The sequence below is a fragment of the Microcaecilia unicolor genome, chromosome 5 (assembly GCF_901765095.1).
Source record: "Microcaecilia unicolor chromosome 5, aMicUni1.1, whole genome shotgun sequence".
Lineage (NCBI taxonomy): Eukaryota > Metazoa > Chordata > Amphibia > Gymnophiona > Siphonopidae > Microcaecilia > Microcaecilia unicolor.
In genome coordinates this window covers 184,648,340-184,672,118 of record NC_044035.1, presented here as the reverse complement: position 1 = coordinate 184,672,118, position 23,779 = coordinate 184,648,340, and the positions used below count along the sequence as shown (strand labels likewise).

The 23,779-nt window shown below is 43.6% G+C and overlaps 1 protein-coding gene across 1 annotated transcript in view; it reads right to left on the bottom strand.

Annotated features, from left to right (window-relative positions):
• Positions 1–23,779, bottom strand: part of CARMIL2 (capping protein regulator and myosin 1 linker 2) — a 591,305-nt gene that overhangs the window by 357,673 nt on the left and 209,853 nt on the right. The window contains 1 exon segment of the mRNA XM_030203654.1: positions 23,359–23,630. Within this exon segment, the coding sequence (XP_030059514.1) occupies positions 23,359–23,630 (272 nt within the window).

The following is a 23,779-nucleotide window of genomic DNA, read 5'->3' as shown; positions in this document are numbered from 1 at the left end:
ATTTGGTGGTTATGTGCCAAGGTATTTTAACAGCTATCCATTTTTTGTGAGGTTATAGAAATTTGGCCTTCTCTTACACTCTATTTCCTTTATGTCTCTTTCTACACATTGTTTAAATACTTGTATCTTATCTGTTCCCTTCTCCATTACTACCAACTCCAGACTTCGCTCCTTCTGTCTCACTGCACCCTACGCCTGGAATAGACTTCCTGAGCCCCTATGTCTTGACCCATCCTTGACCATCTTTAAATCTAGATTGAAAGCCCATCTCTTTAACATTGCTTTTGACTTGTAACCACTTGCCTCCACCTACCCTCCTCTCCTCTTTCCTCTTTCCTTTACACATTAATTGATTTGCTTGCTTCATTTTTTGTCTATTAGATTGTAAGCTCTTTGAGCAGGGACTGTCTTTCTTCTATGTTTGTGCAGCGCTGCGTACGCTTTGTAGCGTTATAAAAATGCTAAATAGTAGTAGTAGTATCAAAGGATCCACTGGTCCAGGAAGGATCCACTTACATGGATTTCTATCCACTGATGTATCTATACTACTGGTGGGATTTTGGAAAAAGAATGAATAATTTGTAACTTTTGTAAATCTAAAAAGGTCAACTCTAGTTTGGAAAGCATTGTATCTAGTAGTGGGCCCAAAGAGAGTCTGTTTTGTAGAACTTGGATTTCTGACTCTGAAAGGGTGATATCGGAGAGATTAAATAGAAGGATATTTACTTCCAGCTGTCTATGCAATGTTGATATCTGCCTGCAATCTGGTGTGTTCTGCTCGCATCTTGATATGATCTGCTGTGGCCCGTCTCTGCTGCGAGGGGGGTACCTGCTTCTGATCGAATATATGGGAGGCTGATATATTTCTGGGATTTCCTTCTGCCAAATTTGGTCTAAAAAGCATGTGTAGGTACAGGTAGAGTCGTGTTTATAGGACTACTAAGGGGTGAGGTGTATAAATCATCTGAATAGCTCCTAATTCTTTTTCTACTTTGTTCCACTATTGCTGAATCTTTTTTTTTTATTTTTAGGTGCCAATCTAGCTGGTCAATGTATAGCACTATTGTCTCTGTTATGGCTTTAGCAAATGAATAAACAGAACTCTTTCTATAATCTGCCTCATCTCTCTTAAATTTATTGGCCTTATTCTCTTTTGTCTCATGTTTAAATTTGTCAAATCTTTTATTGAGGTCACTATTGTATCAAAATGCTGAGCTTTTTTTTGTTTTCAAAGTATGGGTAACTTCTCTTCATACATCGAATGTAAACATTCACTCTTTTCAGCTATTATAATCATGAGGTCCAAAGAGCATTTATTGAGACCTGATTTGGGGAGCTACAGCAATATGTTTTGAAAGCGAGGCTTGAACATCAAGAGTTTCACAACTGTTAAAATTAGTGCCAAAGTAAGGCCAGGAATATATTTATTAACATGCAACATGTGTCTTTTTACTTTGTTTGTTACAGCAATTGGACTTTATGTTGTGCAGGTCATTTTTTATTCAAGTATGTCTATCCAGTTCACTCAGATACACTAGTCTTTTTCATTTGTGGTGACTCTTCACCCCTTTCCCGCTACATTATTTACACAATTTTCAATATGGTTTATCCCTTCCAAGGTGATATCGCACCTTTAGTGGTATCTTAAGCTTCAAGTTCCCCTTATTTGAAACGTAGTGGAGTAGTCTGTCGAATCCACGTTATCAGCATTTAAACATTGAAGTGCTGTAAACATTTGCCTACATGAGAGGTCTCTTCTATTCACTCTGTGGTCCTAGAAAATTGTCTCAATCAGTTTGGGCTTACACCTTCATCTCCTGTCAATTTGTAGAGTTTGTTCCTCCTTTGCTTATTATAATAGTTCCATTTTTCCTCTAGGCTTTGTGCTGTGCCGTCTCTACCCTTAATGGTTTGAACCAAAAAAAAGAGAGAATTTTTTATACATCACAGATTAGCAGGTCGATGTGTGTTTGTATATGTATTTATATTTTCTCTGTTTTGCAATGTTTTGCCTCCTTTTTTAAACATCATTATAATATTTGCCATATGATGTTATATGTTGATGCTACATATTTATTGAGATGTATTTCTGTTGTAGATAAACAGGCTATTTATATTTAGTTATATGATACTATGCATTGATGTCATGCATTCACTCTATTAGTTTTTTTTAATTAGTTTTATGTTTTCTAATTTTGGGGCACTTTTCCAAAGACACGGTTGGACTAAAATCGGCCCCATCACCGGGGTAGCGCAGGAGCCCAGTGGTAGCTACGAAGTTGGCGAGTGCAGTTTCCCGTGGTAGAAAATAATTTTCTAGTTTCTACCATGGGGGCATTCCCAGCAGTAACAAGCAGCACAGCCACACTGCCGCACACTGTCCTATTACCACGGGGTTATCATGTGTGCCCTTACCATCAAATAAAGAGGAGGTGGTAAGGGTTCATGTGGTAAATGGCCAGGCACTAATTTTGGACTTAGCGCCTGGTCATTATTGCTGTAAATACCAGGTTCTAAGTCCAAAATTAGTGCCTGGCCAAATTCGACTATTTGGTAGACATGCTAAGAGGTGGCCAGAGCGCGCAGGAAAATCACCTGCTAAAGGTAGAACATGCCACTTTTTAGCGCATCTTTATAAAAGGATCCCTTTGTTTCTTAATTGTTTCCTAGTTTATTATTTTTATATGATAGATTTTATATCCATTTAAACACTAGCTGCATGTGTAGAAGTAGTTTGTTATATTTATATAATAGTTTTACATATTGATTTTTATACACTTATGTAAGACCCTTGTTAATATTTGTGTTTTATAATTTATCAATTTTATGGATTGGTTTAGTTGTTTGTTTTCTGTGTCCCAATTTTTTATTGGTTTATTTATCCTGATATTTTGTGTAAACACATACACATCTATGTGTATTTCTTTATAGACTCCTGAGGCAGTCAGTAACGCTGAAACACAGCTCTGTGTCGAATCTCTGTGGTGAAACTAAACTCTCTTTTGATTTATGCCTGAGTGTTGGAAGATTCATCTTTAAATCTACTCCTTTTTAGGACTGAACTGGATGTACAGAGGAGCATGAGAATACTGCTCGATCCAAAATAAAGATGGAATTCATATAAAATAGTGAGTTGAGAAAATATAGAGAATAAGAAAGTAAAGGAGTTATGTGAATTATTTCTGTACAGAAAGGGTGGTGGATGCAAGGAACTGCCTCCCAACGGACATGGTGGTGAGCTAAAATCAGTAGTGGCATTCAAGAAAGCATAGAGGAAGCTTATCAGCAGTGTAGGAATGACAAATGTCAGAAGTCCAGCAAGTACTTTAGAAAGGGGAAATTCACTACATTCATCAAAAATATTCCCCCCAATATTCAGCCCATAACAGTCAGCAAATTTAAAGGTGCCATCCGCTTTAGGCTGAATCTGACCTGGGTATTCAATGCCGGGCCTTCTCCTGGCACCGGCACTGAATATCTGAGACTTCAGTGGACCTGTTGTTATGTGGATTCTGGCCAATACTCAGTGCCGATACCAGTATACCTAACGGGGGAAACACAGGACTGCTTTTTATGTAGTTCTGCTGTAAGGTTAGCTACACAGGCATCAGTACTGAATATTGCCAGTGACCTCAAAATTTCAGGGTCTGCCCCAATTCTGTCCTGGACCACCTCAGCACGTCTTGAATTGAACTGGGGCAGTCAGAACCAATATTTGGTGGCAGGACCTGGTTTACTATTACTGAATATTGACGTCTGACCCACTCAGCATGGTTTAAATGGGCAGGAGTTTCTCCTGTCAGCTTAAACCATGCTGAATATTGATGTTATTACTTTCACCTATTTAGTACTTGATTTGCTTTGTCTTGATGTAGGGAGTGTAGCTCTTGAAAGTTAATAAGAAACGTAGTGTTACACCAGTCAAAAAACGCATCACCTACAACTTTCTTGTTGACATTTATTCCTAGGTGCTTAGTACTGACATTCTTCAACTCACTGCTAGTGATTTCTAAGCATCCCTAACTTCATATCATTGATACAAGTTATACTGAGTGGAGGAGTAGCCAAGGGTTAGAGCAGTGGACCATAGAAGCCAGGGTTGAAATCCCACCAAAGCACCTTGTGACCTTGAGCAGGACAGTTAAGCCTTCACTGTCTCAAGTACAAAAATTAGACTGTAAGGATATATCTGTTCAAGAAGGCCTGCAAGCCACGCTCTAAAAAATGGGTTTTATTTTTTTAGCATGGGCGGTAAATTTGGAGTAGACGTGCCCTGCGCTAATCAGATAGCATGAGTAAATCGCCACGCAGTGCCCGATTAGCATGGGGTTAGTGTGGGAGTCCTTACCACCTAGTAAATAGGCAACAGTAAGGGCTCACACACTAATGGCCATGAGCTAATTGGGAAATTAACATATGCCCATTAATGGGAAAATAGAAATAGTGGCCATTTTACAGCCATGCTAAAAGTGGCCTCAGCGTGTGGGAAACCCACATTCTAAAAATAGCGCAGGCCACTTTTTAGCACTGCTCAGTAAAAGGGTCCCATAGATTTTCAAATGTATACATGCTTATTTGCCCCTCTCAGCCACCTGCAGATGCAGAAGTACATGATTGCTTTTCATTCACACAAAAGCTACGAGAATGGTATGGGATTTGCGTTACAGGACGTATGAGGAGAGACTTGCTGACCTGAACACGTATACCCTGGAGGAAAGGAGAAACAGGGGTGATATGATACAGACGTTCAAATATTTGAAAGGTATTAATCCGCAAACGAACCTTTTCCAGAGATACGAAGGCGGTAGAACGAGAGGACATGAAATGAGATTGAAGGGGGGCAGACTCAAGAAAAATGTCAGGAAGTATTTCTTCACGGAGAGAGTGGTGGATGCTTGGAATGCCCTCCCCCAGGAGGTGGTGGAGATGAAAACAGTAACGGAATTCAAACATGTGTGGGATAAACATAAAGGAATCCTGTTCCGAAGGAATGGATCCTCAGGAGCTTAACTGAGATTGGATAGCAGAGCCGGTAGTGGGCGGCGGGGCTGGAGGTTGGGAGGTGGGGATAGTGCTGGGCAGACTTATACGGTCTGTGCCAGAGCTGGTGGTGGGAGGCAGGGATAGTGCTGGGCAGACTTATACGGTCTGTGCCAGAGCCGGAGTTGGGAGGCAGGACTGGAGGTTGGGAGGCAGGGATAGTGCTGGGCAGACTTATACGGTCTGTGCCAGAGCCGGTGGTTGGGAGGCGGGGATAGTGTTGGGCAGACTTATACGGTCTGTGCCCTGAAGAGCACAGGTACAAATCAAAGTAAGGTATACACAAAAAGTAGCACACATGAGTTGTCTTCTTGGGCAGACTGGATGGACCATGCAGGTCTTTTTTCTGCCGTCATCTACTATGTTACTATCCAGCTTATTTTCGAAAAGTGATAGCCGGCCATCTTCCGACACAAATCGGGAGATGGCTGGCCATCTCCTAAAACCGGCTAAATCGGTATAATCGAAAGCCGATTTTTGGACACACTCGCCGGCATTCCGTCGCGGAGGCGGCTAAACTTCAAGGGGGCGTGTCGGCAGGGTAGTGAAGGCGGGATGTGGGCGTGCTTACGAGATGGCCGGCTTCAGCTGATAATGGAAAAAGAAAACCGGCGATGACGAACATTTGGCCGGTTTTACTTGGTCTATTTATTTTCACGACCAAGTCTCAAAAAGATGCCCAAACTGACCAGATGACCACCGGAAGGAATCGGGGATGACCTCCCCATACTCCTCCAGTGGTCACCAACCCCCTCCCACCCAAAAAAAAACTTTAAAACATTTCCTTCCTAGGAGGGGAAGCCAGTCGGCCAGCTCGTAAAAAAAAAAAAAAGGATCTTGCTGATCAGTTATGTTATGACTTACTTGTTCTGGAGTGCTGTATTTTGTGATACTGTTTTGAGAAATGTTCAAGAAAGACTTCATACAAATTAAAAAAAAGTCCCTGCCATTCATGTTCCCTTGATGGCCATCCCTGACGTGCACTTCCCTTAATGGCCGGCTTTCTCCCCAAACAGGGAAATCAAAACAGCTTCCGCTCATAGTCTTTTTAGTAGTAACAGTGGGATTTGAACCAGCCACCTCTGCACTACAAGAACCATGATGTAACCACTTGGCCACAGCTCCACTTACTTGGCTATCCCTCCCTTTTGATTATACCCCTTCAGGTCTCTCTCAGCCAATCACAACGTGTTAAGCTGTCTGTGAGTGGCTGAGAGTGACCTGGAGGGGTATAATCAAAAGGGAGGGACACCCAAGTAAGTAGAGCTGTGGACAAGTGGTTGCATCACTGGTTTGTAATGCAGCGGTGACTGGTTCAAATCCCACTGGTACTACAAAAAAAGCAGTGTGCAAAAACTTTTGATTTCCCTGTTCAGGGAGAAAGATGGCTATTAAGGGAAGTGCACGTCAGGGACGGCCATCAAGGGAAAATGCACGGCAGGGACTTTTTTCATTTGTATGAAGTCTTTCTTGAACATTTCTCAAAACAGTATCACAAAATACAGCACTCCTGAACAAGTAAGTCATAACATAACTGATCAGCAAGATCTAAACATCCAGAAGTACCAGTGCACTACAAATGCTGGCCCCTCCCATGGCCAAATGCCTTGGATTTGGCCGGGTTTGAGATGGCCGGTTCCAGTTTCCATTATCGCTGAAAAACAAAGTTGGCCATCTCAAACCTGGCGATCTGTGGCATTTGGCCGGCCCCAACCGTACTATCGAAACAAAAGTTGGCAGGCTATCTTTTTCGATAATACGGTTCCGGCCAGCTGTTGCGGCGCCGCCAAAATAGATCGCTGGCAATCAATTTCGCCGGCGCCGTTTGATTATGCCCCTCCATGTTACTATGCTAGCTAAGCTAAGCCGGGCATTGTTTCAACTACACAGGCTATTTGAAAATTGCCTCTTTATTTTTAGAAATGAGAAACTGAAAGCATAAAAATATAATGTGAAGTATCTCGGTGAATAATAGTTCTGCAGAAGAGGATTTAGGGGGCCCTTTTACTAAGCTGCGTGGCCGTTGTGGTAATTTCATTTTTGGTGCGCATCCGCTACACGCATCCGAAAAATATATTTTTATTTTCTGGCGCATGTCACCTAGGAGTGCCAAGTGGTATTTGATGCACATAGGTCATTACCGCCCAGTTACCACGCGAGTCTTTACTGCTAGGTCAATGGCTGGTGGTAAGGTCTCAGACCAAAATGGACGCGCGGCAATTTTCATTTTGCTGCACGTCCATTTTCGGCAAAAATTTTAAAAAGGCCTTTTTTATAGGTGCGCTGAAAAATTATTCTGCGCACACCCAAAACCCATGCCTACACTACCGCAGGCCATTTTTCAGCACACTTTAGTAAAAGGATCCCTAAGTTTGTAATGGACCCAAGCTGGATATGAGTTACTCACAATGTATTTTACTGCAATCTATGAAAAATTGCATAGAAGACTGGTAAAGCAACTCTTCCATTCTACTCAACATTGGCAAGGCCATTAAAGGAATTCTATCTGGTTTTGAGCCCCACAGTTCAGTGGAATGGAGAAGTAGCCTAGTGGTTACTGCAATGAGGTTCAATTCCCACTGCAGCTCCTTGTGACCTTGGCAGGTCACTTAACTCTCCACTGCTCCAAGTACAAAATTTACTGTGAGCCCACTAGAGACAGAGAAAGTACCTACTTACAATATACACAGCGCTGTGTATGTCTAGTAGCACTATAGAAATGATTAGTAGTAGTAGATCAGGAATGATGCAAAAAAAGAAATAATAATAATAAAAGGAAGTCCAAAGGCAACAGCAAAAACAACTAAAGATCTAGATCAGATGGCCAATGACAAAAGGTGGGAAGAATTGGGTTCATTTAATGTAACACGGTAACACTGTAAATGATAGCAGATAAAGATCATCCAGTCTATTCTCATAGAGTTTTGCCCACCTTGAGTAAATGTGCAAATTCCCACATACAATTCAACACCAACACTCACCTCCTCCATGTCTTTTATCAGAATTCGGAACCCTCTTTTTACCACTAACCTCTACACCTGTCTGTCCCGAGCATGCCCAAAGTCACTTCAGGCCTTGCCATTTTCCATAATCTTTGACACTTGTAAGACAAATACTTAAGTCTACACCTACACTCTCTTCTATATATTGTTACACTTTTTCATAAGTATTCCTACAGCTACCAAATGGGTTCTTTTACTAAAGTGTGACAAAAATCTGGGTTTAACACATTGTAATACAGGATTTTACCTCACTTTTGGGGTCATTTCCTCTATTTTTTATAGATGGTTGTGCATTAATAGAGCCATTAGCACACAGTACATGTAGGATATTAACACAAGACCACTTAGGTGGGAATGCATCAAGCAGCATTAGGGCCTTCATGCAGGCATTAAGGCCTTAACACGTGTTCAGTGAATAAGTGATACATGCAAAGAAACCCATAGGTATAAAATGGGCTTCTTAGCATTTATCGTGCATTAATTCCCTTAGAGGTCCATTTACAAAGGTGCACTCGCATTTTAGCATACTAAAAATAAGCATGTGCTAAACGCTAGAAATGGCCATATATTCCTATGGATGTCTCTAGTGTTTAGCATGCGCTAATCATTAGTGCATACTACAAACACTAACCCACCTTTGTAATAAACCCCATTAAGGTGCGTTAAGGCCCTAACACCCACACAAAGGCCCTAATACTGATCAATTTCCCCTTACTGCCTCCTATTTAGGAGGTTCTAAGTGCTTCTGCATTAACTCTGCGTTAGCCAGTTAAGTGCTAGCTTGCTACTGCTTCCATGCCCACTCTCCACCCATGCCATGCCCCCTCATAGAAAAATTCAGAAAAATGCAATAATGTATGGTTTAATGCATAGTAGCAGGCAAACTACAACATAACCCCTCAATGTGTCACTACTCAAGTAGCCTCTTACCATGCACTAACCGCAGTTAGGTGCTTAACACCCTTTGGTAAAAGGTTCCAAAGTTAGTGAAGAACACATAAAAAGGCATAATATGAAAGCAAAACCAAATCAAATCAAAATAAAATGCCAGCTCTTCCATGCTCATTGAAGTTTGGATTTTAGACATAGTTCTTCCAGGCAGGTCATCCAAGCTTTTTTGGAAGCCCACTGCTGTTATACTACTGCTCCATGCAGATTACTGCAGTGACTTATTAGAATCCCAATACAATTTATTTATTTTTATTTTATGTATGGCTTTGGTTTTGGCTTATGCCTTTTTCATTGTATCTCAAGGCAAGTTACATTCAGGTAAAGTACCACCAGTGCTTTGTAGGGTTATAACTGCCCCTCCATGCAAGTTTCCCCAGTGCCTTGTTGGATAGCCTGTGCATTCATATTACTGCTGCTCTGTGCAGGTTACCCCAGTGCTTTCATAGAGGTCAGATGCTGTTGTAACACTGTTGTTTTGTATTGTAACTGCCACTCTATATGAGTAATCCTAATGCTTCATTACCATTGCCTTTGCCATTAGAGATCCTCTATGCTTATACCACACTTTTTTTTTAATTTGCTTATTTGTAAAGTACAATTCAATAATGAATACAGTACAAGACAAAGGAAATGAAGAAAAAGAAATATATGAGTAATAAATCATATACACATTCTACTAGCCCACATCAATGCAGAAGATAGTTACAAAATAAAGAAACGTTCAAGATAAAAAAAATTCAGATATAACAGACCTAACACTTGTCCAAAGCGTATAATTAAACACTTCCCTTTTCTCAAGACACTTTCCCCTCATGACCTTGAAGAAACTGTTCTAACTGCAGAGAATCCCAGAAAATAGCATCCTTATTCTGAAAAACAGTCATGCATTTGCAAGGATATTTAAGGAAAAAAATAGCTCCTAAAGGCAACCATGTAGGCTGTGTGGCTCCAGTTACATCTGGAAATAAGTACTATTGCACCACAATATTGTATATCTTTCTTCATGAAGTATTGCCTGAAAACCATATTTTTATCTCTTTCATTAACAAAAGTTACCAAGAGAGTAGCTCTAGAACTTATGATATACTAGTAAAAAAGGCCCGTTTCTGAAAGAAATGAAACGGGCGCTAACAAGGTTTTCCTCAGAGTGTGTATGTTTGAGAGAATGTGTGTGAGAGTGACTGTGTGAGAGAGCGAATGTGCGAGTGTGTGTGTGTGTGTGTGTGTGTGTGTGAGAGAGAGAGAGAGAGAGAGAGTGAGACTGGGTGCAAGTGTGTGTGAGAGAGAGAGAGTGTGTGTATGAGACTGAGAGTGTGTGTCATCGTCCCCTCCCTCCCTCCGAGTTCCAGGGTCGTCCCCTCCCTCCCTTCAAGTTCCAGGGTCATTCCCTCCCTCTCTTCGAGTTCCAGGGTCATCCCCTCCCTCCCTTCCAGTTCCAGAGTCGTCCCCTCCCTCCCTCCCTCCGAGTTCCAGGGTCCCCCTTCCCTCCCTCCCTCCTCCTTTCTCCATCCCAGATCCAGGGTCCCCCCTCCCTCCCAGTTCTAGGGTCGTCATCCCTCCCTTCCTCCCTCCCTCCCTCCCTTCCAGTTCTAGGCCCCCTCCCTACGAAGTTTGAAAGTCATCTTGACTTACCTCGTTGGGGTTATGGCGGCCGTCAGCAGTGGTAAAAGGCGTGCAGGCTCAGCCCTTTTCTCTCAGCTGTGGTCCCGCCCTCATTTTCTGTTTCCGCAAGGGCGGGACCACAGCTGAGAGAGAGAAAAGGGCCTAGGCTGCACGCCTTTTACCGCTGCTGGCGGCCGCCGTAACCTTGACTTGGTAAGTGAATATGGAACGACCGGCACCAATACCTGAGTGGGAAGCGAGAGGGACGTGGGGTTGCGGAGGAGAGCGGCAGCAATGCAGAGTCCGATGACAGCAAGACAGAGGCAACCACAGTAACATCTCCTGACGTCAGACACGCAGGCTTCTACTGTGGGAGAGTGACGTCAGGAGATGGTTACGAACGCAGGTAGCCTCATTGGAACGTTGGAGGAGCAAATTATTATATTAGATTAAGAATCCTCAAGAAAAGCAGATAAATCTACCTCTGTGGATAGTAATTGGTCCATTCCTTGTTGATTTACCTAGAGCTTCCTCTTATCAGGAAAAAAATAACAACTGGAAATTAATAGTGTTTCAGAAGAAGATAATCTTTGAGATACTTCCTCAGGAGGAGCTCTGGAGAGAATAAGTATATAGAGGGAAAATTAAGCAAAACATCCCAAACTATTTAAATTCAATTATTGTTTTTGTCTCCACTATCACCTCTGGGAGTTCATGCCATGCATTTATCACCATTTATGTGAAAGACATATTTTCAGATGTTTCTCCTGAATCTACCCAGAGAACCTCATAATATGGACTCTTGTTTTCAGAAGCAATTGAAACCCAGTAGATGCACATTTACATTGTGCATATTCATTGAGGACATCCTGAAAACCCAGCTGGCTGTGGGGTTCTGGGACAGATTGGGAGAACTGAGGGGGTAGGAAAAGAGAGTTGGAGGGTATGCTTAGGAGTTGGAGAAGAGAAGTCAGGAAGATCTGAGGGAGGAAGAAAGAGAAAGAACTGGAGTCTTGCTAGGAGTTACAGAGAACTAGAGTAGCGAGAGAGAGAAAGCTAGGGGATGAACAGAACTGGTGCATTGCTGGGGTGGGGTAAGGGGCTGGGGAAGGAGAGAACAGGAGAGCAAAGGGAGGGGTGAGGGTGGGTAGGACAAAGAACTAAGTAGCAGAAAGCAAGCTAAACATGTCCATCCTGGAGATGTGCCAGAGAAAACTGGGGGTTGAATCTGCAGGGGTGAAGAGGCTCAAGCTTAGGGAGGGGTTCAAGTGAGCGAGCTGGGATGAGAATGAACTGGGGAGAGCGGGAGAGTGTGTGTGGAAGGGGGGGGGGGAAGTCAAACCCAAGGAATTAGAAAATTGGGGGGGGGGGGGGGGGGGGGGGGAAGCAAGGTTGTCAGGTGTACAGAATGGAGGAGCCAGGCCTTATAATAGAGGAATACTGCAGAAAAATTACAAACTATGCAGAATTTTAGCATATTGTGCGCAGAATTTCCAAAATTTTGATCTCTCCCAGGAGTACAGATTCGCCTCTAAGACTCTCTCCTGGTCAGTGCACAACAGCTTCTCAATTCCCCTCACACACTTGGTTATATGTAAGACTATGATAAAGCTGATCCCTATCTTCAATGGGAATAAGACAGACCCAGGAAAGTATAACTTAGTTATTAAGAAGAAATTTCAAACTGTAAGGGTAGTTAAATATTGGATAACAGTTTGCCAAGCCAAGTGGTAAACTCTCTATTACTGGAGACACTTCAGAAATAATTACAGGACATGAAATTCCAAGTCACCAGTTTGCCAATGGGGAATGCACTTGAAGGTTGGTAAGAGCCGACAACCAACAGGCCGCAGGAGGAGGATGAAGTAGCAGCACTTGAGATGAGTGTTTCTTGTTTGACTCCTATTCCTTCACAGCCAGTTCACCCTGTAGCATTGGCATGCTGCCACGCTATTTGTACAGTGTGTGTGGGAAGAGGAACAGAGCAAAAGCAAAGAGGAGGAAGGGAGAGGAAGATAGCAAAGAGGAGAGAGTGAGAGCAAGCAAAGGAGTAGAACAATCAAAAGAGAAAAGCCAGAGAGAAAGGGATTGATAGTAAAGAGGATAAAGGAGCAGTAAAACCTGGAACGTGGGACGTGGCACAGGGATGGGGAGAAGGAACCCAATTAGACCTGGGGGATGAGAGGCAGAAGAAGGGAAAGAAGGAAGAGAAGGAGGGAAAATCTAGGAAAGAAGAAACAAGGTTACTCATATTTTATAATACATAACTTAGGGCCTCTTTTAGGGCCTCTTTAGTGGAAGAGTGGCCTAGTGGTTAGGGTGGTGGACTCTGGTCCTGGGGAACTGGGGAACTGAGTTCGATGCCCACTTCAGGCACAGGCAGCTCCTTGTGACTCTGGGCAAGTCACTTAACCCTCCATTGCCCCAGGTACAAATAAGTACCTGTATATGTAAGCTGCATTGAGCCTGCCATGAGTGGGAAAGCACGGGGTACAAATGTAACAAAAAAAAACTGCGCTAGTGGCTAGTGTGGTAATGCCAACAAAGCCCATTCACTCTGAATAGGCTTCGTCAGCTTTGCCGTGCGGGAACTGCTAGCACGGCTTGATAAAAGAGGTCCTTGGTGCCAGAAATTGTCATTTCTACATTAAGCATACAATTTTTTTAATGCAGTTGGACCCCAATTGTCATGCACAAAATTAAATGAAAGTCTGTCTGGGATGCTTTGGGTAACTGGATCCTTCTCGGATGCAGGGAGGGTAGACAAGATGATATGTTATGGTTTCTCTCCCAGATCTTTTTTTTTTTTCCTAGGGATGTGCATGGAAAACATTTTCAGGTCATTTTTGGACTTTTTTTCCATTTCAAACTTTCTTCTTACTCAACATTTATGCATATTAATTTGTAGGTTAACATGTATTAAACTGATTTTGCCTGCACTCATTTTTTAAGGCATGCTAATGAACCGAATGTGCGCTAACAAATGCGCATCCCTAGTTTTTCAATGGTTCTACAATTACAGCCAAGACGAACCAGTCACTAAGATCAGGCACGGACAGAATCTGCCAGGTAATTTGTGAAACTGCTCCAAATGTGGCTGCTTCCAGAGATTAAGAGGAACTCTTTAATGATTTTTGAAAAATGGAAGCAGTTCAAGGTGCAATATGGACTTTTGAAATACTGCATTGTACATGGCAAAATGAAAAATAGCAAACTATCTGCTGAAAATTGGGTCAGCTCAGCCAAAATGGTACTTAAGACCATCCTAAAGAAGGATCTCATGTGCAAAATTATGTTTGTACCCCAATCTGTCTCAGAGGGGGCAATTCTATAAAGGTACACTTAGATGTAAATACCCCAATGCAGAGCAGAGAGAACCTATTCTATAACAAGCTGTTGAGCCCATTAAAACGGGCAAGAAAGCAGTCGGAGCAACGCCGGGTGCAGCCGAGCCCCCGCCCAGGAAAGCTGCCCCGGGGGATGGTGGCAGAGGAAAGTGCCCAGGTCACAGCAGCGGCAGCGGCGGCAGCAGCTCATCGTACCTGTCGGAGATGGAGTGCGCCTCAGAGCTGCTGTCAGATGATCCCCGCCCGCCCAGTGCTCGCCGGTCAACGTCAGAACTCAGAAGAGATTTGTGACGTGCTGCGCTGTTCTGCGCATGCGCGGCACATCGGTCACTCTTCATTTATATAGTAGGTTAGCATCTGGGTGTCCAGATTCCATTATAGAATACTTGCATAAACCCACATTGGTGCATCTAAATGTAGGCACGTCTAGTTATGCCAGGTCTATAGTAGACATTAATGGGTACGTCTAACTGCAGCAAACAGCAGTACATAAGTGGGTGTCAAGCCCGTGCTCTCCCCCTTATAACTGTGAACTATGCCACTTATGCATGCTCCCATGGGGCACTTTTTGCTGCATTTACATGCACGAGGTCTGCATAACTGCAGGCACTCAGAGAATTTGCCTTTTAAATGTCTAGGTTTAAAAGTAATGAAAGGGAAACCAAGCAGACAGGTAGAGAGGAGATGACTAAAACATGATTAAAGAAACTTTCAAGACTAATAAAGCTCTTTCTGCCGGCACCGTTGTTAGAAGCCTTGAAAGCTTGCAACCTCAAACATTTGCTATTCTTATAAAGATATCTTATTAGGGCCTAACAGTTAAAGGATTTATGGTGTAAATATTCAGCCGTGGAGGTCAGCAGTTCTTTTCTCCACCACCAGCGTTATACCCAGATATTCAATGCCAGGCCATGTCCAGGTACTGGCACTGAATATCTGGGCTTATGCACCCAACTATCTCTTATCTGGTTAAGGGGCCCTTTAACACCACCGAGGTAGAGTTACCGTGGCATTGCTGCATGACAGGAGCCCAGCAGTAGTTCCTACCCCCAGCATGCACTATTTCTGGCGCTACAAAAATATACAGTGGTAATTGGGCAATGCCATGTGCTGCCCGGTTACCACCAGCTTAGCGCAGGAGACCTTACCATCACCTAAATAGGTGGCGATAAGGGCTTCTCCAGAAATGGCTGTGCACCAATCGCTGTGATCAGCGCATGACCATTTCCTTTAAAAAGACCAGCCTTTCACCAGCTGTGTTAAAATGGGGTCAAACACACACACCGCTGCTACCGCTACTGCCTGGTTACCTTGGCAGATTTGTTACAGTATTATGTTCCTTCTAGGCCTCTTAGGTCGCAAGATAAAGCTTTTTGACTGGCCCTTCTCAATCATCAGCTTGCTTGACCTCCACTAAGGAATGTGGTTTTTTTGGTATCATTGTGGAATCAGTTGCCACTGGAAACACGGAATGAAGGATCATACTAATTATTTAAAGTTTGATTAAAAACTTAGTTTAAAATATTTGGAGGGGGGGCTGAGTTTTATTTTCGGTCCCCAGACAGATAAACCATCAGAGAATAAGACCTGTGTGCTTGTGTGATGCTTGTTTGTTCCTTGAATGAACTGCTTGTCTTTTACTAGTGGTGCTTTTTTCTGACTTGGTTTTTATGTATTATACACCGCTCTGACTTGTTCACAAATAGAGTGGTATATCAAATTGCATTAAACTACCGCAGCACGGTAAAGGGGCCCTAAGTGCTATGTTCAACACTTAACCACCTAAGTGGTGCAGATAAAGATTGGACTGTGTTTTGTGTGGTCTGATTTGTCCAGTTAACTCAGGCGATTAAGTGCTGAATATCGGTACTTAACCACATAAGTGCTGACTCCGCCCCTGGACTGCCCACAAAATAGATGGTTTTCAGTTTGGCAGTTAGCGGTGATAATCAGGGGCATTAACCAGTTAAGTGTCACTGAATATCAGTGGATAGCCCCGTACAAATAATTTAACTGGCCAGGATCTTTGAATATAGACCCCCACAGCTTTCAATAAACTCTTAAATGTAGGAGCACAAAAAGTGAGTGGCAATAGGGGCAGATTTAGGGTGTGAAAAAGAAGTTAGGAGCTAAAGATTAATTTTCAGTACTAGCCTCACTAAGATGTGCTAGAATCTGGGCTTAACTCATGGTGTCGCAGGGTGTTATTGCCGATCGTGCACTAATGTTATCATTGGCATGTGGTACCTGCCCAGAGCTAATGTGGGAGCACTTAGCTCCTCCTAAGTGCTCTCACATTAACTCTGCATTAGACAGCTAGCGTACATTAAGAACAAAAGGAAAGAAGTGTTGCCATACTGGGACAGATCGAATGGTCCATCAAGCCCAGTATCCTGTTTCCAACGGTGGCCAATCTAGGTCATAAGTAACTAGCAAGATCCCAGAAGAGTAAAACAAACTTTATGCTGCTTAGTCTAGAAATAAGCAGTGGATTTTCCCAAGTCCATCTTTTTTTTAATTCAGTTTTCAAAAAGGACAGCCTGATTCCATAATATTAAACTTTAATTAAAAATAAAAGTTTCCCAATGACTAAGATCAAGAAAAATATATGAATTATTCTCATATGTCACCAGTCATTTACAAGGAAATATAAGAAAAAAGGTTCCTCCAATACCCAGAGCCTTCAACTTTAATTGAAGAAAAGCCTTATGGCATTATTGTTTGTCCACAAAAAGGAACTGATTTCTTTTTAAAGAAAGATTAAAGGATTATCTTTTCTGTTCAGATGAACCCAGATTGATTAGAAGAGTAGCCCTTTTAGGTATAGTATCACTAGAAGATTCCAAAAAGCTAGAAAGATCCAAACTATCTAGTTAGGTCAAGTGGTCTAATTCCCCTTCTTGTCCTTAAGATTTCGTCACCCTATGCAAGTAATAAGCAGCTTTCACACCTAAGTCCTCAAAATTCAATTGTAATACTTCTTTAACATACTTTTTCAAGAGTTCCAGGGGAGAAAGAAAATGAGGTAAAGGAAAATTCAAAAGCTTAAGGTTACAAAAATTCTGTGGCACGACTTGTTTTCCGCCAGAATCGTTATACCCACACTAGCCCGCTCCTCAAGTCACTTCACTGGCTCCCTGTCCGCTTCCGCATTCAGTTTAAACTTCTCGTACTGACCTTTAAATGCATCCACTCTGCAGCCCCCCATTACCTCTCCACTCTCATCTCTCCCTACATTCTTCCCCGTGAACTCCGCTCACTGGACAAGTCTCTCTTGTCGTCCTCCTTCTCCTCCACTGCTAACTCCAGGCTTCGCTCCTTTTCTCTCGTGGCACCTTATGCCTGGAATAAGTACATAAGTACATAAGTAGTGCCATACTGGGAAAGACCAAAGGTCCATCTAGCCCAGCATCCTGTCACCGACAGTGGCCAATCCAGGTCAAGGGCACCTGGCACGCTCCCCAAACGTAAAAATAGACTTCCTGGATCTATACGTCTAGCTCCATCTCTACCTATTTCAAATCTATGCTGAAAACCCACATTTTCACTGCTGCTTTTAGCTCCTAGCCACAATTGCCCTCCCCTTGACCCTTCCTCCTTTCTCACCCATTACTTCCCTCACCCGTAACTGTCTTGTCTGTCTGTATTATTTAGATTGTAAGCTCTTTTGAGCAGGGACTGTCTCTTTGTATCAGGTGTTCAGCGCTGTGTGCGTCTGCTAGCGCTATACAAATGCTAATAATAATAATACATGCCCTAGCATTGTTTTCCATAGCTTCAATCTGAAGATTTAAAAAGAAACAAGCCTTGGTTACAGCTGCTAGGGCAGTCTGGTGATTAGCACATTTGAGTAGACAATTTTTCCAAACCTTTATCGCTGAAATTTTTGAATCATGGTCCACAAATTTAGCAGCAGTCTGTTCTGTAAATTTACTAAACCTAGCAAGATTATCCTGCAGATACCTGTCCATAAGGGACACAAGAGGGAAAATGTCTTTCAAAGAAACCTCTTGTAGCTCAGTAGGAAGGCCCCCCTGATAAAAGCAAAGCTTCCAAAGTTGGTGTACTCACTTGTACAGATGAAGTTTCTCCCCCAGTGGACTGAAGATAGAGATCCATAGGTCTCTTAATAACCACCAGGACCGGAGTCTTTCTTGGAGCTACCTTCTGTTTACCCATACTGGAGCAGAGCAGACTACCATGCTCCACACTCCTCAGTTACTCCGAAGGGGTTCCAAAGGAGTGGGATCTGCCCCTTTGAGCACATGCCCACGGCCATGCTCCCACAGCAAGGACGCTCTTAAGTGCAGGTGTCAATCAGGGGCTTCAGCAGGAGTTCCAAACACCAAGGCGCCCACAACACTGCCTGTTCATTGTCCTGGAGTGCTCCCAAAGAGTCCTCAAACTTACTGCCAGGAGAGGAAACTCTTGAGTGCAGATGTCAATCAGGGACTTCAGCAGGAGTCCTGAACATCAAGGTACCCCCAACATTGCCTAGTCATTGTCACAGAGTGCTCACAAAGAGTTCTCCCCTATTTAATAATGGCTTATGGACTTTTCGGAAAGTAGCCAAACCTTTCTTAAACCCTGCTAAGCTAACTGCTTTTACCACATTCTCTGCCAATAAATTCCATTGTTTAATTACAAGTTGAGTGAAGAAATATTTTCTCTGGTTTGTTTCAAATTTACTACTTAGTAGCTTCATTGCATGCCCCCTAGTCCTAGTATTTTTGGAACGAAAAAAACAAGCAAATCACATCTGCCCGTTCCACTCAGTATTTTATAGACCTCTATCAAATCTTCCCTCAACTGTCTCTTCTCCAAGCTGAACAGCCCTAGCCACTTTAGCCTTTCCTCATAGGGAAGTTGTCCGAAGCTAACTGTTAACACTTTATGTCCACTCTCCGCCCATGACACGTGTCTGTCAAAAATATTTAAAAAAATAAAGTAATAGACTGGCTAATGAAGACAAACAGGCAAACAAAATGCAAAATGCTTTCATGTGTTTCTGTGGTAGCCTGTTTATGTGCTAACCGCGCGGTAAGGGCTTAGCACCCTTTAATAAAATGGCCTCTAAATTAGGCTCATAAATCTAGGGAAATGAATAGCAGGCCTATTCAATCCGCTTCAGTCCGGCTTTCGCCCCCTACACTCGACAGAAACGGCACTATCTAAAGTCTGCAACGACCTGTTCCTTGCCAAGTCCAAAGGCCACTACTCCATCCTCATCCTCCTTGACCTATCTGCCGCTTTTGACACTGTCAATCACAACTTACTTCTCGCCACACTGTCCTCATTTGGGTTCCAGGGCTCTGTCCTCTCCTGGTTCTCCTCTTATCTCTCCCACCGTACCTTCAGAGTACACTCTCATGGTTCTTCCTCCACCCCAATCCCGCTCTCTGTTGGAATTCCTCAGGGATCTGTCCTTGGACCCCTTCTTTTTTCAATCTACACCTCTTCCCTGGGCTCCCTAATCTCCTCTCATGGTTTCCAATATCATCTTTATGCTGATGACACCCAGCTTTATCTCTCCACACCAGACATCACTGCGGAAACCCAGGCCAAAGTATCAGCCTGCTTATCCGACATTGCTGCCTGGATGTCCAACCGCCACTTGAAACTGAACATGGCCAAGACCGAACTTATTGTCTTCCCTCCCAAACCCACGTCTCCTCTCCCTCCACTCTCTATCTCAGTTGATAACACCCTCATCGTCCCCGTCTCATCTACCCGCAACCTCGGAGTCATCTTCGACTCCTCCCTCTCCTTCTCTGCGCATATCCAGCAGATAGCCAAGACCTGTCGCTTCTTCCTCTATAACATTAGCAAAATTCGCCCTTTCCTCTCTGAGCACACCACCCGAACTCTCATCCACTCTCTCATTACCTCTCGCCTTGACTACTGCAACCTACTCCTCACCGGCCTCCCACTTTGCCATCTATCCCCCCTTCAGTCCGTCCAGAACTCTGCCGCACGCTTTATCTTCCGCCTGGACCGATATACTCATATCACTCCTCTCCTCAAGTCACTTCACTGCTTCCGATCAGGTACCGCATACAGTTCAAGCTTCTCCTATTAACCTACAAATGCACTCGATCTGCAGCCCCTCCTTACCTCTCTACCCTCATCTCCCCTTACGTTCCTTCCCGTAACCTCCGCTCTCAAGACAAATCCCTACTTTCAGTACCCTTCACCACCACCGCCAACTCCAGGCTCCGCCCTTTCTGCCTCGCCTCACCCCATGCCTGGAATAAACTCCCTGAGCCCATACGCCAGGCCCCCTCCCTGCCCATCTTCAAATCCTTACTCAAAGCCCACCTCTTCAATGTCACCTTCGGCACCTAACCACCATACTTCTATTCAGGAAATCTAGACTGCTCCAACTCGACATTTCGCCCACTAGATTGTAAGCTCTTTTGAGCAGGGACTATCCTTTTTTGTTAAACTGTACAGCTCTGCGTGACCCTAGTAATGTTAAGTAGTAGTAGAACCCAAAATGTATAGGGCCCGATATTCAGCACTATTTAACGAGCCAGGAATGGCTCCTGGCTGGTTATATAACATTTAGCTGGTTTAGTACTAATATTCAGTGCGAGATAGCTGGTTATCTCCGCTGAATATTAGTGCTTAGCACATAGCAGCTAACCAGTTATATTGTGTGATATAGCCGGTTATCTGCAAATATTCAAGTGCTGGCTGGCTCAATTTAGTGGGCAAATTGGATCACATAAATAGCAGTCCTATCTTTGCCCGCTATTAACTTAACCGGCCAGCGCTGAATATTCAATAGCTGGTTAAGTTAGAGATGGCCAAAAAATCCCAGATATTCAATGCCAGTCACTGAAAAAGGCCCAGCATTGAAAATCCAGGGTCAGCACTGTCAGCAGCAGCTAATCGCTCTGCCTGCCACCAACTGAATGTCAGTGGGATTGGCATAAGTTTTAAGCTCCTAAATTAAGATGAATTTTTAGCTGAAAATATAGGTTTTTAAGTTTGGCTGAAAATGGGGCACAAATTTAGGATGCCAACTTTGAAGCAGAAATTTAGGAGTTCAGCTTTTTTGAATATCAGACCCTTACAGTAGGTTTTAACTAATTTTATATATATCAAGCTAACAAAGTAATCTTGGTCTCTGTATTTTGGCATGAAGACTTATTTTAGATTGCTGCCTTAGAAACACTTCCAATCCAAATGTGTTCAACATCCTGTTTCCTTTTTTTTTTCCAGCACCGTGACTATATAATGGAACTGGACAGTCCTTGTCACACGTCCAAGCAACAATCAGCCTGATAGTCTCTTTAAAGTACTGTACAGAACAATCTGTGTGATTTCTTCACTGCAATACAGTTCTGGGGATTTTCCTTGTTAGTGCATTTTTCACTCTCAAATGCTTTGTGAGAATAGTTAACTGGGGACTATGTAATGCAGAGATAATGATCTTGATCCCTTCTCAAACAATGCTGTCTACAGCATTTCCTGCCATTCTACTATGGAGCCCCAAAGAGGTCTATAATTCACCCTAATCCTGACTTAAACTTGTCCTGCTCTTCTGTTATTAGGACATGCACCCCATTCAATGCCCTGATCTGCAAGCAGGGCTGTAGCAAGCTGTAATTCTGCCATGTATGACTCACCTACTGCTAGAGGTTTGGCTGCCATTTTGAACCTAAACACGGGGGGGGGGGGGGGGGGTCTATGAGGAGGTGGGGGGATCTTCAAGAACGGGGCAAAGCTTGCGGGAGGGAGATTGATGCAATTGGGGGGGGGGGGTATGGCCGAGGAAGGGGAGATATTGGTCAAATAGGGGAGGCAATGAATGAGATGCAATTTTGGCACTCCTGCTTCCCTTGTGCCCTTTGCAGCCACACCAGCTGCACATACCTCACTATGGCCCTGTCTGCAAGATTCTTCATTACATCAGTATTGAACTTCAAATCTAGCTCTGCCACTGTAGTTCAAACCTATTTTTCAGCACCCAGCACCCCATGCCATTCCAGTATAGAGGCCTATACACAGTTCTGGCAATGCACATCAGCCCCAATTTGCCAGACATACAGTACATTGTTGAAATCCATGCACAGGTTGACCAAAGTGCCTTAATGCTATTCTGCAACACCCCTTGCTATTCTGACAGTACTGAGATCCACACACAGCTATCAATATATTTAAGTCTCACTCTGCAACACATCCAGCTAATGCAGTCACTGGTCTTTGCTGAGCAGAGAAGACTTTCCTAAAATGATATTTTGAAGGTGCAAATATATGCTTATTAAGATGTCAGGCTTACACTAACCATTGCTTCAGTTTTAGTAGACCTCTTTGAATTATGGTCTGCAAAGGTGAGTAAATGTGGAGCATGAATCTCAATGTTAGCATTGATAGTGCTCACCTTGTGTATGCAGGTGAATCTTTGTCAACCTTTGATGTCTGTGGAGGGGGGAGGGGGGCAGGGTGGAATACCAACTCTCACTAGCAAAAGGTAGGTGACCTCTCCACAAACAAACACAAATGCATTCATTCCTTTAAATGAAAGATTCCTCCTCTGCATCAGTGTCATTCAATAACTAGGAAATAAACAAGTTAACCACAACAGGTTTAAAGAAGAGAGAAAATATGTAAGCATGCTTTAACTGTCTCAGTAAATGATACTGCTGTAAAACTGTAAAATGCTATGCTGAAACCATTAACAAGCAAAAGTGTACCAAAATAATTTTTAAGCATGTTTCCTCTATCCTTCAGCTGTGATGGATTCATTTTTTCCTCTGGCAAGCTTTCCTGTAAGCTTTAATGGCCATGACCTAGAGAAAGGTTTTGTTTTTGTAAAAATCTATTTTGCATCTTTTACAGAGACGCACTAAGTCATATACGCATTACCGTGTTTAGGTCCGATGCTGTGCTGATGCCCAAGAAGGACAGGAGGCTGGTTTAAAATCTGGGTATGAGGGAGCTCCTGGGCAAAGAGCAGCTGCTGGTGAAAGCACTTAGTGCTGGGCTGGAATAGCTGCTGGTACGCATGCTGGCAAACCCACATGCAAAAGAGAACATTAAACCCCCTCTCCTCCAGGCACATGCCACTGTCCTGCAAATAGCTGGGCATGCAGGCGTCTCAGCAGAATCAAAGTAGCCCCTTAATGACTGACAGCATCAACAAACGCGAGAGAGGAAAAGAAAAGCCCCTTCGCTAACAAGGCTTAATAACAAGCTACAAAATTACAGGAAAGGGAAGCAGTAACCAACAGCACAGGCTGCCGATTGCACAGTGAAGCAGCTGATGCTCCAGCAGGCTTCCGCCGGCCCTTTCCCAGGTGAAAATCTACAGCAGCACCGGCTCAGTCATCACTCACAAACAGCAGAATCCTAAGCGAGCTTGCTGCAGCCCCCCTGCTTGCGGTAAGGGAGAAGGAAAATGCTCTTACATTTAGCTTGCTGGGAGGTTGTCTGTTCTTGCGATTGGGTCTGGGCCTAGCTCGGGTGTAATGCTCCAGTCTCTCGCCCTCAGTCGGCAGGTCCATAGGGGGCTGTGTGCATGCAGGCGCCAGGCGAGGAGGAAGCAGGCTGCTCCCAGCCTCAGCATCCTCCGAGGAGGCAGGGTGGGACTTCACAGGAGCACAGCTGACTGACAGCGCAGGCTGGCTGCCTCCCTTCTCGTTATCTTCTGCCTGCCCCTCCACATCCACCTCCGAGAAACCTCAAAGGAGAAAAGCAAAGCCTTACCAAACAGCAACGAACCAGAGAACTGCCCCATCTACAGTATTTGCAGGTACCACACAGATGAAAATGACATCACGCCCTGGAAATAGCAGGAATCATTTTAACAAACTTTCACAGATTGTCATG